At 35.3% G+C, this 14,156-nt stretch overlaps 1 protein-coding gene across 11 annotated transcripts in view; it reads right to left on the reverse strand.

Moving 5' to 3' along the window:
• Tasp1 (taspase 1) overlaps positions 1-14,156 on the reverse strand; it is a 314,575-nt gene that overhangs the window by 185,192 nt on the left and 115,227 nt on the right. For all 11 annotated transcript variants that reach the window (XM_045157512.1, XM_045157513.1, XM_045157519.1 and 8 more), the window contains one exon: positions 13,603-13,709. In XM_045157512.1, coding sequence (XP_045013447.1) covers positions 13,603-13,709 — 107 coding nt within the window. The remainder of the gene's footprint in view (positions 1-13,602; positions 13,710-14,156) is intronic.

The raw sequence follows: 14,156 nt of genomic DNA on the forward strand, positions 1-14,156 counted from the left end.
AAGTTCTGATGAGTTATTTGTATATTCTAAATAGTTCTCTGTCTGATATATAGCTAACAAAGATTTTTTTCCCATTCTATTATCCTTCTCTTCGCTCAATTAACTACTTCCTGCACAGTTTTTAATTTCATTGAGGTACCATTTTTAAGTTCGTGGCATTATTTCTCAAGTGACTAGAGTCTTATTCAGAAAGTCCTTTCTTAGGCCAGTATCATGAAACAGTTTTAGTTCTTACACTGAAAGTCTGTGGTGTACTTGGAGTTGATTTTGGTACAGAGTGATCGATAAGGACCTAATTTTATTCCTCTATATAATATGGATATATTCCCGACATATAATTTTGGCATTTTTTGGAAAATAAAGTGGAGGTATTTGCGTAAGCTTATATCTGGGTATTCTACTCTGTTCAATTAATCTCTATGTCTACTTCTAAGCTAGAACCATGTTGTCTTCGTTACTATGCTTTGTGTTATAACATGAAATGAGGTATGGTGATACCTCCAACAGCATTCTGTTTGTTGAGGATTGCTTTAGCCATCCACAGTCTTTTAAGATTTTTTTTTTCGATCAGTAAGAATAGCACTGGGATTTTGATTGGGCTGGCACAGAATTCATAAGTAGCATTTGGTACTATAGCAATTGTCACAATATTAATTATTCCAATCTACAAGCATAGGAAGTATTTCCAATGTATTCTTCAACTTCTTTAATATTTCTAAATTCTCTTTGTAAAAATCAGTCACATACTTGAAGGGCTTATTCTAAAACTTTGGTTTTTTGGTGTTTTTTTTTTAAAGTAATTCTGAATGGAATTGATTCCATGGTTTCTTTTAGTATGTTTATTATTGACATAGAACAAAAGGTAAGGATGTTTGTATGTTACTTTTATATCCTGTGACACTGCTGAAGGTGTTCATCAGATCTAAGATTTTATAGTGGGACATCATAGTTTCCTATTACTTTTACTTCTTTCTTTCCTATCTGTATCCCTCTTTTTTTCCCTTTATCCTATCATACTGATTTAGCTTTAGGTTTCAACCACACTATTGAAAAAGAAGTGGAGAAAGTGGATACTCTCCTCTTACTCCTAATTATAGTGAAAAGGACTCTTCCCCATTTATGTAGACTATATGCTTATTTTATGTAGCCTTTATTATGCTAAGGTATGTTCCATTTCCAATCTCTTCAAAGATTTAATTATGAGAGGACGTTAGATTTTATCAAACACCTTTTCTAAAGCTATTGAGATGACTGTATGATTTCTGTTCTTTAAGTCTACTTATCTAAAAAATTACATTTATTAATTTATGCATGTTTAATCATCCTAGCATCTGTGGAATGAAGCCTATTTGATCATGGTGAATGATCTTGATGTGCTCTTGAATTCATCTTGCAGGTAGTTTATTGAGTTTTTTTATTTCTATCATCAGGGAGTTGAGCTATAGTTTTTTGTTTTTTATCTGGTTTTGATATTGGATTCTTTAAAAAGAGTTTGGTAGTGTTTCTTAGTTTTATATTTCATGGAATAGTTTGAGAAACATTGGTGTTAATGCCTCCTTAAAGGTCAGATAGAATTGAGCCATAAATCCATCCAGTCCTGGATCTGTCTTAGTTACAAGGTTTTTTATTGTTAGTGTTTTAATAACATTGTATGTTATTGATCTGTTTACAGTATTTATCTCATTCTGTTTTAATTTTGGTATAATTCATCCACGGGAAGCAGAGGTAGGAGGATCACCGTGAGTTTGAGGCTACCTTGAGAATACAGAGTGGATTCCAAGTCAGCCTGGGCTGGAGTGAGACCCTACCTCAAAAAAAAATAAAATTAAATAAAATAATAAATAAATAAATAAAATTCATCCATTTCTATTACACTGTGCTATTTAGTGGAATTCTTTTTCATTTCATCTACCAGTTGAGAGAAACAATAAGAATGTGTGTTCCAGAGCCTAGTGCCACTGCAAAGGAATTATAGACACATCAACTACTCGGTGTATCTGGTTCCACATTGGCACTGGGGAGTGCCAATTGAGCCCAGGACATAAGGCTTTGCAAGCATGTGCTCTTTACTGCTGAGTCATCTCACCAACCCAAGTAATATATATATATTTTAAGGCATGATTTTCTGAATTTTGTTGATATATATTATTTCAATTGTCATATATTTGCCAGATAATCTATTTTAGAGAAAGTTTCATAGGCTGCTGAGAAGAATGAATAGTCTAAAGTGTTTGAATGAAATATCCTATAGACATCTGTTAGATCCATTTGATCTATAATGTGATTTAATTTCAATAGTTCTCTACGTGTTGAATGATGTGTCAACTGGTGACAGTATTTAAGTCACCATTGTTATGGTGGAGTAAATCTTTATATCTAGTAATATTTGTTTTATAAAAATGGACAAGTGTTCATTGTGGATAAGTTTAAAAATATAATATCATTTTAATGGGATTTCCTTAATTCCCTTAATCTGTATGAAGTGACTTTTGACTAATTCTGGCTTGAAGTTCATTTTGTCAGATATAAGAACAGTCAATCCTGCTTGCTTCCCAATTCCAATTACTTGGAATACCTTGTTTAGCCTTCCACTCTAGGGCTGTATCTGTCTTACATGGTAAGATTGTTTCTTAGAAACAATAGATAATCTTGCCCCCCACATTTTCTGAATCCAGTCTGCTATTATGTGGCTTGATTGGGGAATTAATTCCATTAATATTCCAAATGATTACTTAAAGGTGTGTATTAATTACTTCCATGCTCATTTTTTTTTTAGTGTGTAAAGTTTTTCTATTCCTAGTTTGCCTACTATTCTAACATGTTGTGTTCATTCCTGTAGCTTGTGGATGTGTGTAAGTTTCACTTCAGTCCAAAGGACCCACTGACTTGTTTATTTATTATTTCTAATATTTTAGGGGCTTTTCCAGAAATTTTATATTTTTATTGACTCCAGCTTTCATAATCTCCATTGACTTTCTTTATTTCATTCAGGTGTTGGTACTCTCATGGAATTCATTCAAGAGTGCCCTCTTTTTGATTCCTCTGAACAAACTTACAATCACACTTTTGAATTCATTTTCTAGGATTTCATCCAATTCACTCTCACTGGAAGCCATTATAGTGAGAGTCATAATTCTTGGAGGAATTATGCTTCCATAGTTTTTCATGTTTCTTATTGTTCTGCACTGGTACTTGTACATCTGGGGTCACTGGCTGTGTTCTCTTTTTAAATTTGTCCTTACGCTTTCAGTGGAAGGCTTTAAAATATAGAAAAAGGATTATACTGTAGTAGGGCTCAACTGTTGTTTTCCTCTACTAGACTGAAGTGGAGGGACCTAAGCTCGATCCCCAGTACTCTACTAAGAGTAGGATCTCCCAGCATTCCTCCCTTGGTTCCCAGATGTCTGTCACAATGCTGGACAATACTTTGTGCAATCAGGTCACAAATTGTAGCCACACATATGGACAGTCTCACAAATCTGGTTGTCAATGCAGGCCTTATCCCTGGGCAGTTCTTCCAAATGCTGTCCCATTTCTTGGAGATTCTATCCATGTTCCCATTCAGACTTTGGCTCTGAATAGATTTCTACCTTGCTGAATACTGCACAGGTCTTATTAATAGTTTCTTCTTTGTCATCTACCGGAATTCTGCTGGCTAGGTTTCAGTACATAGTCTCATGATACTTGCTCTGACTTTCCCAAGAGGTGATTCATGGAAGTCCTGGGACCATAAAGATGCTTACTCAGCAGGGGTCATATAAACATATCATCTTGCTGCTTGTGAAGTCAAGTGTCAAGGACAGGGTTGGCCCAGAGTCTCTTTTTCTGTTACTGCCATGTGCAACATATGTCTCTTCAACTATTTTTCCCCCTCTTTAAAATTACTAATGAGAGCCAGAAAGATGGCTTAGCAGTTAAGGCACTGGACTGCAAAGCCTAAGGACTCACGTTCAATTCCCCAGATCCCACATGAGCCAGATGCAAGTGATGGCACATGCATCTGGAATTTGTTTGCAGTGGCTAAAGGCTCTGGCATGCCAATTCTCTCTCGTTCTCTCTAATAAATAAATAATAAAATATTCTTTAAAATAGGGCTGGTCAGATGTGGTGGCACACACCTTTAATCCTAGCACTCAGGAGGCAGAGGAAGGAGGATTGCTGTGAGTTCGAGGCCACCCTGAGACTACTTAGTGAATTCTAGGTCAGCATGAACTACAGTGAGACGCTACCACAAAAAAATAAATAAAGAAAGAAATATAACTGGTGCAAGGCATGGTGGTGCACACCTTTAATCCCAGAACTCAAGAGGCAGAGGTAGGAGGATTTCCGTGAGTTTGAGGCCACCCTGAGACTCCATCGTGAATTCCAGGTTAGTCTGGGCTACAGTGAGACCCTACCTCAAAAAACCAAAAAATAAATAAATACATAAGACTGGAGAGATGACTTAGCAGTTAAGGTGCTTGCCTGTGAAGCCAAGACCCAGGTTCAACTCTTCAGAACCCGCGTACAAGGTGGCACACAAACCTGGAGTTCAATTGCATTGGTTAGAGGCCCTAATGTGCCACTTCTCTCTTTCTCATAAATAAAAAATAGATAATAAAAATTACTAATCAGGGACTGGAGAGATGGCTTAGTGATTAAGCACTTGCTTATGAAGCTGAAGGACCTTAGTTTGAGGCTTGATTCCCCAGGACCCACATAAGCCAGATGCACAAAGGGGCACGTGCATCTGGAGTTCATTTGCAGTGGCTGGAGGCCCTGGTGCGCCCATTTTCTATCTATCTGCCTCTCTCTGTCTGTCACTCACAAAAAAAAATAAATAAAAATAAACAAAAATTTACAAAAAAATAAAAAAGATTTGTAAAAATTACTAAACAGGGCAGGAAAGATTGCTCAGTGGTTATAGGCAACTGATTGCAAAGCCTAGCAGTTTGGGTTTGATTCCCCAGTATGCACATAAAGCTAGATACACAAGTTGCACATGAGTCTGGAGTTTACTTGCAGTAGCAAAAGGCCCTGGCCCTAGGCCTAGAGAGATGATTAAGGTGCTTGTTATGAAGCCTAAGAATCCCGGTTCAATTCCCTACTACCCACAGAAGCCAAGGTGCACAAGGTGGCACATGCATCTAGAGATCATTTGCAGTGGCTAGAAGCCCTGGCATGCCCATTCACTCTGCCTCTCTCTCTCCCCCTCTCCCTCCCTCCCTCCCTCTCTCTCTCTCTCTTAAATAAATAAAAAATTTAAAACTCTGGCCCACCCACTTATACTCATTCTCTCTCTTCTTGCAAACAAACAAATAATATTATTAAATTAAAATAAATATGAAATAAAATTACTGAAGAAATTACTGTTACTGAAAAGAACGATGCTAATTTTGTGAAGTTGTCTTAAGTGTGGCTTCGGAGACTCTTAATAACTGGGAACAAGGACCTCACCAGAACCAACAATTCCTAAGGAACAGATTGGATTTTTTTTTTCTTATTTGCCTATTTTACATTGAAATTAAATTAGAGATGTTTTGGGCTATTACATACCTATTTGAAAAATTATTATCTAACATTAGCCAATTTATACTCTGGAGTTTATAGAAGGCAGTGTTGGTATATAGTCTATCTTCCAAAACCTCTATTTACATATTTTCTGCAGTTTTTTGTGTTTGTTTGGTTTTGGGGATATTTTTCTTTTCTGTTTCTTTTATCTGTATAACGAAAACTATTCTTAGTTTTTTATTCCCTTTCTGAATAAACTTTTGGTTGTTTTTAATATTTATTTATTTATTTATGTAGGAGGTAAAGGTGTGCACGTGCACATGGTAGGGTTTCTTGCTGCTACAAGGAATACCAAATACATGCACCACTATGTGCCTGACTTCACAGAAGTGCCCAGGAATAGAACTAGAGCCAACAGGCTTTGCAAATGCCTTTAAGCACCAAGCTACCTCCTTTTACTTTTGTTTCTGAACATTCTCAATATTTATAACATTTTGGCTTTTTAAGCTTTTATAAATTTTTTTAATTTCACTTCTACTTCATATCATTGTTCTCTAGGCTCCTCTTTATTTGCTTTTTCCTTATCTAACTTTGTTTATAACCTGTTTTCCACTTTCTCCTTTTCCTGACTCATACCTGGATCTCATTCATTTACTATCTCGACATTACCCTAATTAATTATTAATTTCATAGTATATTGTACATTAGTTTCCCCATTTTCTTGTTTATAATCATTGGAGATGTTTTTCTAGTTGTGTATTATGTTAAGTATATTTACTTATCTTCCAGGTTTTAATGTTTCTACAATTATTTTGTTATCTCCTCAGAGTGATGCTGCAGGTTGAGCACTCAAGAGTGCACTCCAAAACAATTCGTGCATGCACAGAAACATAGGAAATATGAGAATGCAAGGCAAAATGACGCCTCAAAAGAACTTAGGGAGTTACCTTAATAAAAGCACAGTGCTTGCCTCACAAACATGAGGACCAGAGTTCAATCCCCAGTACCCACATAAAATCATTCTACATGACAACACACGCGTGTAATCCAAGTGCTAAGAAAGCACAAAACGAAGGATCTCTGAAGCTGACTGGTGAGCCAAACTAGCTCAACTAATGAGAGCCAGGCCAATGAGAAACCCTGCCTCAAAAAGAAGCAGACATGTTTCTGAGGATAACACCCAAGGTTCTCTTCTAGCAAACACACACACACAGACACCTGTGTTCACATGCACCAACACAAATAGGAACATTCATACACATATCACATATATACACAAATATAAATCATAAATTTTCAACTACACTCAAAGATTCTGAAATAAGTAAAATGCCACCTGAAGATTGAATTTTTTTTCTTTCAAAAATAATGAATGGTTTCAAAGAGGATGCAAAAAAGTAAATGAATACAATCCAGGACCAGGAAAGGAAAGTCAAAAAACATAGAAGAAAGATCAGCAAAATGGATGAGAAAGTCATTAATATGAATGTAAAAATTATTAGCATAGAAAAATTAAGGAAATTCAGGTTTTAAAGAAAATAAAACAAAAATACATGTTGGAAATGAAAAACATTTAAAAATTTAGAAATCACAGTGGAAATCATGATTAATATACATGTTCCGGCAGAAAACACAGCATCAAAGATAGAGAACAAAAGAAATGCTACAACCAAACATTAATAAGGAAAACAAGTAAATGAGTATCACCACAATATTTAAGAACTCTTAGATACTATAAAGAGACCAGACTAAGAATACATGGAGTAGAAGAAAGAACTAAAAATTTTAAATAGCAATTTAAAAAGCACAAAGGATACATTCAATGGAATTATAGAAGAAAATTTCCTAAATTTAAATGCAAAAGGGATTTAGATGTCCAGATAAACATGACCAGAAAAGAACCACTCCATGACATGTTCAGTCCACACATCAAAAGCACAAAGTAAAGAAATATTAAAATCCCAGCACTGGGGAGGCAGAGGTAGGAGGATCGCCGAGAGTTCGAGGCCACCCTGAGACTACAGAGTGAATTCCAGGTCAGCCTGAGCCAGAGTGAGACCCTACCTCCAAAAACAAAACAAAACAACGCAAAAAAAAAAGAAATATTAAAATATACAAGGAAAAATTACCTACTTACCTACAAAAACAAACACATAATATCAAACTTCTCATCTTCAACCCTAAAATCCAAGAAAGCATGAAACAGTACATCTCAAGCCTTGAAAGTAAAACACTACCAACAATTGTCTCTCCCAGCAAAGCTGTCTCAAAATGATGGCAAAAAAGGACAAGTACACACTAAGGCAATTCAGGACAGCCAGGTCAGTATTGCAGACGATCTTTAAAGGAATAGTATAGAAAGAGGAGAAGAATGGGGGAAGACAGTTACAATCCTGTGAACACGGGGGGGGGGGGGGGGGGGGGGAGATTCATGAAAAGGCTGAAGAAGAAGAACTAGGAAGGAATCTAGCAAATCCAATATAGTATGTCAGGAATCCCTAATTCTAATAGGAGAAAAGAAAAGAACAATCAATAGTCCAGCCAACCAGTAAAACATCCAATAATAACAGAAAAAGTAGTAAATATCACTCAATAACTACCTTAAATGTAGATGACCACCACAGGGAGACTCAGACTGGCTGAGTGGATTAAAAACCTAATCGAATTTTCTGTTGTCTCCAAGAAATGCACCTTACTGTTAAAGAAACCCATGAACCAAGAATCAAATCATGAAAATCAATTTGTCAAGTGAATGAAGCTAAAAATAACTTGGTTTATTTATTCTATTGGTAAACTGTACTTTAAACAAAAATAAATCAGATCATTAGCACAGCTGATACCATATGATAGCATGATTCCACTCACTGGAGGCATTTGCTATCAGGAAGCTAGATAGGTTGATTTCTAATTACATGTAAGATTAGCTGGGACTATTCCAATAAGAATGAAATTTTTTTTTCTGCCCTCTACTGATTCTGTTAGAAACTAAAATTAAGAGATGCTTGATACCAAAAACGAAGAAGGATTTATAAGGTGGCCAATATATAATATTAACTTGTAACAAGTATTTCAAGATTACTGATTTCATTACAAAATAAAAACAGCACTTACATTTATTTGTTAACACTGACTTTTGGCACCAATTTTATACTGACTATAATTTTAAGTTCAATATATATTTAAGGTTTAACAAACTTCACGGTATATTTTTTAGATACCCAATCTACATAGCTATTAAATTTCTTTTTAATTTTTATTTATTTATTTATTTATTTAAGAGCGACAGACACAGAGAGAAAGACAGATAGAGGGGGAGAGAGAGAGAGAATGGGCGCGCCAGGGCTTCCAGCCTCTGCAAGCAAACTCCAGATGCATGCGCCCCCTTGTGCATCTGGCTAACGTGAGACCTGGGGAACCGAGCCTCGAACAGGGTCCTTAGGCTTCACAGGCAAGCGGTTAACCGCTAAGCCATCTCTCCAGCCCAGCTATTAAATTTTTATTTGACATTGTAGAAGCTTCTTCTGAAATGAGAACAAAAAATGCTCCATTGGTCTAGACATGGAAGGTTAAAAGTCTGAGTTTAGATAAAGATGGACTGACATAAAGGACTACCAACTAAAGACACATAAGAACCACCATAATAAAAAGAATCACTATATTATAATGAAAAGAGATCCTCACCATCAGGCTCAAAACCTACATAAGAACATGTGGTGGTAGATTTAATTGTGGATACCTCTGATTAATATGAAAAATTTGTACGCTCACCTATTATTAAGATAGCCTTAGATGAAGTTATTGCAATTTTTAATATATTGCCTATAATTCAAAGAAATGGTTCCTAATAGTAGATAATCACTTCACTAGAAGAACATTGGGATTTTTTGGGGGGGGTATATAATGTACATCTCTTTACATAAAAGAAAAGTCAGTTTTATACTTGTTTATTCATATACTTACATGCTACCACAGATCAATCAAAGTAAATTTCTAGAGAATAATATTGACTTCCTTCCTGTACACAGATATGCACACAAGTAAATTTCTAGTGAATAATGCCTCTCTCCTGCACACAATAATGCAGACATGTACACAAGTACAAATGGAGCAATCTGCGCTTGTTTTTTTTCATTTATTTTCTTTGATGTTAACCTACCTCTCACCCAAAATATGCAGTGATTTAGTATGATACAGCTAAGCATTTTCATAATAATTTCAAGATGGTGGATAAAAGGGGAAAACGTTACCCACAATATACTTCAAAAGGATAGAATATATTTATATGAAGCGCACAAAGCAAGTCCCAACATTTCCTTTCTGAAACATGTGGCCAATTTAATGTCCCAATGTGGTGACTAAAGAACACAAAATTAAAAGTTGTAGCATCTCTTTAGAGTGGTTTTGAACATGCAACATGGGATAAGAGCACCAGAAGCACTGCATATTTTTCCAAACTTGTTTATTAGAAATTGAAGACTAAAAGATAGTCACACAATGGAAAAGTCTGTTGTACTTTCATTCCATTTCACTATCCTATGTAAGTATAGGCTTACCTAGAAACCAATGAAATTAATGGAAAACTTAAATTACTTCATAAAACTAGTGGAAGGAAGCAAAGAATAACTATGTACATTCAACTGTAAAATCTGTTATTAAAGAAAAAGAAGATGGAAACTATTTAGGCAATATGCTTGCGAAAAAAAAAATGAAGAGAAGAAAGAGGTTTGAAACATCAAAACTGTTGAGATCAAACAATACCCCCAACTTCTTTTAATACTCTAAGAATAAGAATCCCTTCCAGTCATGTGTAGAGCTAGCTGTTTGAAACTGATATTTATGCAATCTAAACTATGATGCACACTGTTTTCAAAGTGTGGGTCTCCTCTTTCAGCAAGTCATACAATAACTCAGTTTTCTTGAGACATAAACCAAGTACAACTCTTGGTCAGTGAGTAAACTAACCACTTCATTCCAAGAGAAAGGTTTCCTCTTCCAAATATGAAAAAGATTAGTAATGACAAAACTACCTTTTTTCTTTTTGCCTCAGAACAAAGTAAAACATAATTTTAAACAAGCAATCATTTTGTCACAAATACCAAAAAAACTTATTGCTAAATATTCTAACAGCAATGACAGTCTATGGCAAGTCTGTCAGGAGTAGTCATGATATCAACTTGCAGAAATTACAAAAGACACAAAACACATTAAACTTCACCGTTAGACTGTGAATAGCAAAACTCAGATGGAAGGAAACTTCACAGGAAAACCAGCTTATGTTCCTTTACAGAAACACAATCTTTGTTTGAGACACACACACACACACTTAACACATATATATATATATATATATATATATATATATATATATATATATATTATAACAGTTCGTTTCAAAATAACATTAACCCAACAACATAGTTCATATTTTAGTCCCCACAGTGAATTCACTCCATATACTCACTGCAAACTCTTTAGCTCAAGAACTGCTACAAACATCATGCACACATCCTGATAGTGATCAATTACATAACAGGGCACTTCAAAGTTTGTCAGTGATGTTTCACTGTATGGACAGCAAAGCATATGGATGTGGCTATGTCACCTCTAACACTGTGAGAAATCAACACGACATTTTACAAAACCTCAAAAGAAGAAAATGAATAGCAAGCATGAAAATGAAAGAAATGAAAAGTGATAATTCTATCATTCAAAAGAAAGGTAAGTGGCATTATAGAAAATGAGAATATCCGACACAGTCACTATTCGAATGTGTAGGACAGCCAGGGGAATTTGAAACCAAAATTTATGAAGGAACACAGTTATAACTAAACAAAACAAGATGCCTAAAGGAAGTGACACTGGTAACATCAAAAGAGCAGAGAATGAAATGCTAAAAGTTGATCTAGAATTATCATGGAATATGGAAAAAATCACCACACGTTTTCATTTTAAAATGTGGAAACTGAGGATTCAGGTGTTAAATTTTTCACTAAATTTATAGAACTGACAGTCAGTTTACAGAAATAACTGGCAATGGTACCTACTCTTCATCCCTGGTCCAATCTTTTCACATAGAACCAAAGCCTTTTCTCTGAATATGGACCCACAGATAAGGGAACATATTGTTTTTCTTGCATAAAGTATAACAATGAATTAATTGCTCTATGACTTCAAGTTTCACAAAATCTAAAATAGAAAAGGAGATAAAGACACTAACAAACCATTCTGAGTGCAGTCTAGGTATTTATTTTGGTCAATTTTTTTTCCCCCTGTTGGCTTACCCATAGTTTATTTTACAGCAATTTTTATAAACCAATTGTCTTTTCAGGTGATTTTTAAATCAGCAGTCACAATATACAGATAATTTTTAGTTTTGAAGTATACAACTGTTTTTAATCTCACTATTCATTGATTTAATGTAAGCCATAACAGAGGATGTTATTATATTCATCAGAAGCAGTAAGCATACTGAGGACATTGGTGTTATATATTTCAACTTCAAGGAACCCAGGAGCATAGCACACTAAAAGGTAGCTCATTAGCTTTGGGCGTTTAGGATGTCATTAGCATCAGGTAATACCCAGCGTGGTGAAAATAGAGAGCACAAGCTAACCTGACCCCACTAAAGAACACTGAATTAAGTTCTTGACTTATACTTCCCCTATCACTATGCCATACTTTCTCAGGCCTCTTCATTTTAGTAAATAGCAATACCCATATATTCAAGATAAAACCTTTAACTCCCCTCTCATCCTTACCCATATATCATCAATAATTTCTATCCTCCTAGTAACCCACAAAATGTATTTTGTCTTTTCACTTCTCTCCATCTTCATCATTATCACCCATAGCAAAAGAGACTATCACCACAAAGAGTAATAACTTCCTAAGTAGTCCCACAACTTCTGTTCCTGCCTACCCCTTGATAGCCACAGAGAAATACGTAGAACATGAATGAGAAAGCACTGCTTCTCCATTTTGAACTCTCCAAAGGTTATCCATTATTACTGAACAAAAACGGAAACTCCTTTCCATGACCTTTTCCATCCCAAGATCTAGCCCATATCTGCCTCTGTCAGCTTCAATATACACTGTCTTCCTCTGAGCATTCTGTTTCAAGCACACTGATTCTCCTCACCATTCCCCCAAAACACTAAGCTCTCACCATGGCCTTTGCATATGCCTACTGATTCATCACAGAACTCAGTTTAAGTTCTGCATGCCCCCCACTGTTGCTATCCTCTGACAGGGATCACTGTTGATCACACTAATCAAGGGAATCAGTGTTCAGATTCAAAGCCAAGTTACAATACCACATTATCTTGTCCTTTTTTTCCTTCATAGGTTACTAAATAGTTTAAAAAATCTTAATTATATGCAAATGTTTATGTTTCTGTCCACTAGAATATAAAGTCTCACCAGAACATGAATTTCATTTTGTTCACCACTGCTTTCTTACATGTCTTTTGCTGACAGTAATGTTCTTTTAACAGTCATATTAACAACCACTGCCTATAACTACCAGGACTGACACAGCAGCCATGTGCCAACTATAGCTACTGAACAAGTACTATGAAGCAAGGGCAAATCAGAAACTAAATTTCTTATTAAATGTTGACTCAGCCTGAGCCAGAGTGAGACCCTACCTCGAAAAAAAAAAAAAAAAAAAATGTTGACTCAGTTTAATTTCAAAATATATTCAATTATTAGAAAATTTTAGGTGTGCTTGGTATAACCTGATGTGTAAAGTTACTTTTTCAAGAAATTAAATTTCAGATCAAATATTTCTAATGAAAATCTAGTGTCTTAATTTAGATATATGAAATAAAATTGGTTTTGAAAACTTAATACCAAAAACTACAAAAGAGCTCATTATTAATTATTCTACCAGTTATACTTAAAAACAATAGTTTGGATTCATTGACTTAAAAATACTATTATATAACATCACTTTTTTCAATTTTAAAATTAATTTCATTTGTTTGTTGTTACCACTTTACTTTTAAAATGCATATCTAGCATGTATTATGTTTCTACCTGTTCTAAAGCTCATATATCTGAAGATAGGTTTAGCAATATTACTATACATTAGTATTCCAAACAACTCCTGACCTTTTCACTTGATTGTCTTCTTTTCTTTAGTTGGATGAAATCTGTTTCCACCCTTTCTGCAAGCTCTAGTTTCCTCTTGTTTCTTTTAAATGCAGCTAAACTGAATCCTATAAAAGAAAAATTTTAAATAACACTTGAGAATTAAGTCAATGAAGCAAATAAGATAACGTGAATGGCCTCCCCCCCCACTGCCCCCCCCCCCCAAATCCTTAAGTATTCTGAACTAAGGATTTTAAAAAGTCTAACAGTGGTTCTTTGATTCAGGTGACCCCCATAAACTTAGGTGTGATGAATATTAGGTTCCCAACTGATGGAGATTTAGTAATTAACACTTCCTGGAGGCAGTGTATTGTTGGCGGCGGGCTTATAGGTATTGTAGCCAGTTTCTCCTTACCAGTGTTTGGCACACACTCTCCTGTTGTTATGGTTCACCTAATGTTGGCCAGGGGGTGATGTCCACTTTCTGCTCATGACATTGTTTTCCTCTACCATCGTGGAACTTCCCCTCAAGTCTGTAAGCCTCTTTTTCCCCACAAACTGCTCTTGGTTGGTGA

This window comes from Jaculus jaculus, chromosome 8, assembly GCF_020740685.1.
Source record: "Jaculus jaculus isolate mJacJac1 chromosome 8, mJacJac1.mat.Y.cur, whole genome shotgun sequence".
In the NCBI taxonomy this organism is placed as follows: domain Eukaryota; kingdom Metazoa; phylum Chordata; class Mammalia; order Rodentia; family Dipodidae; genus Jaculus; species Jaculus jaculus.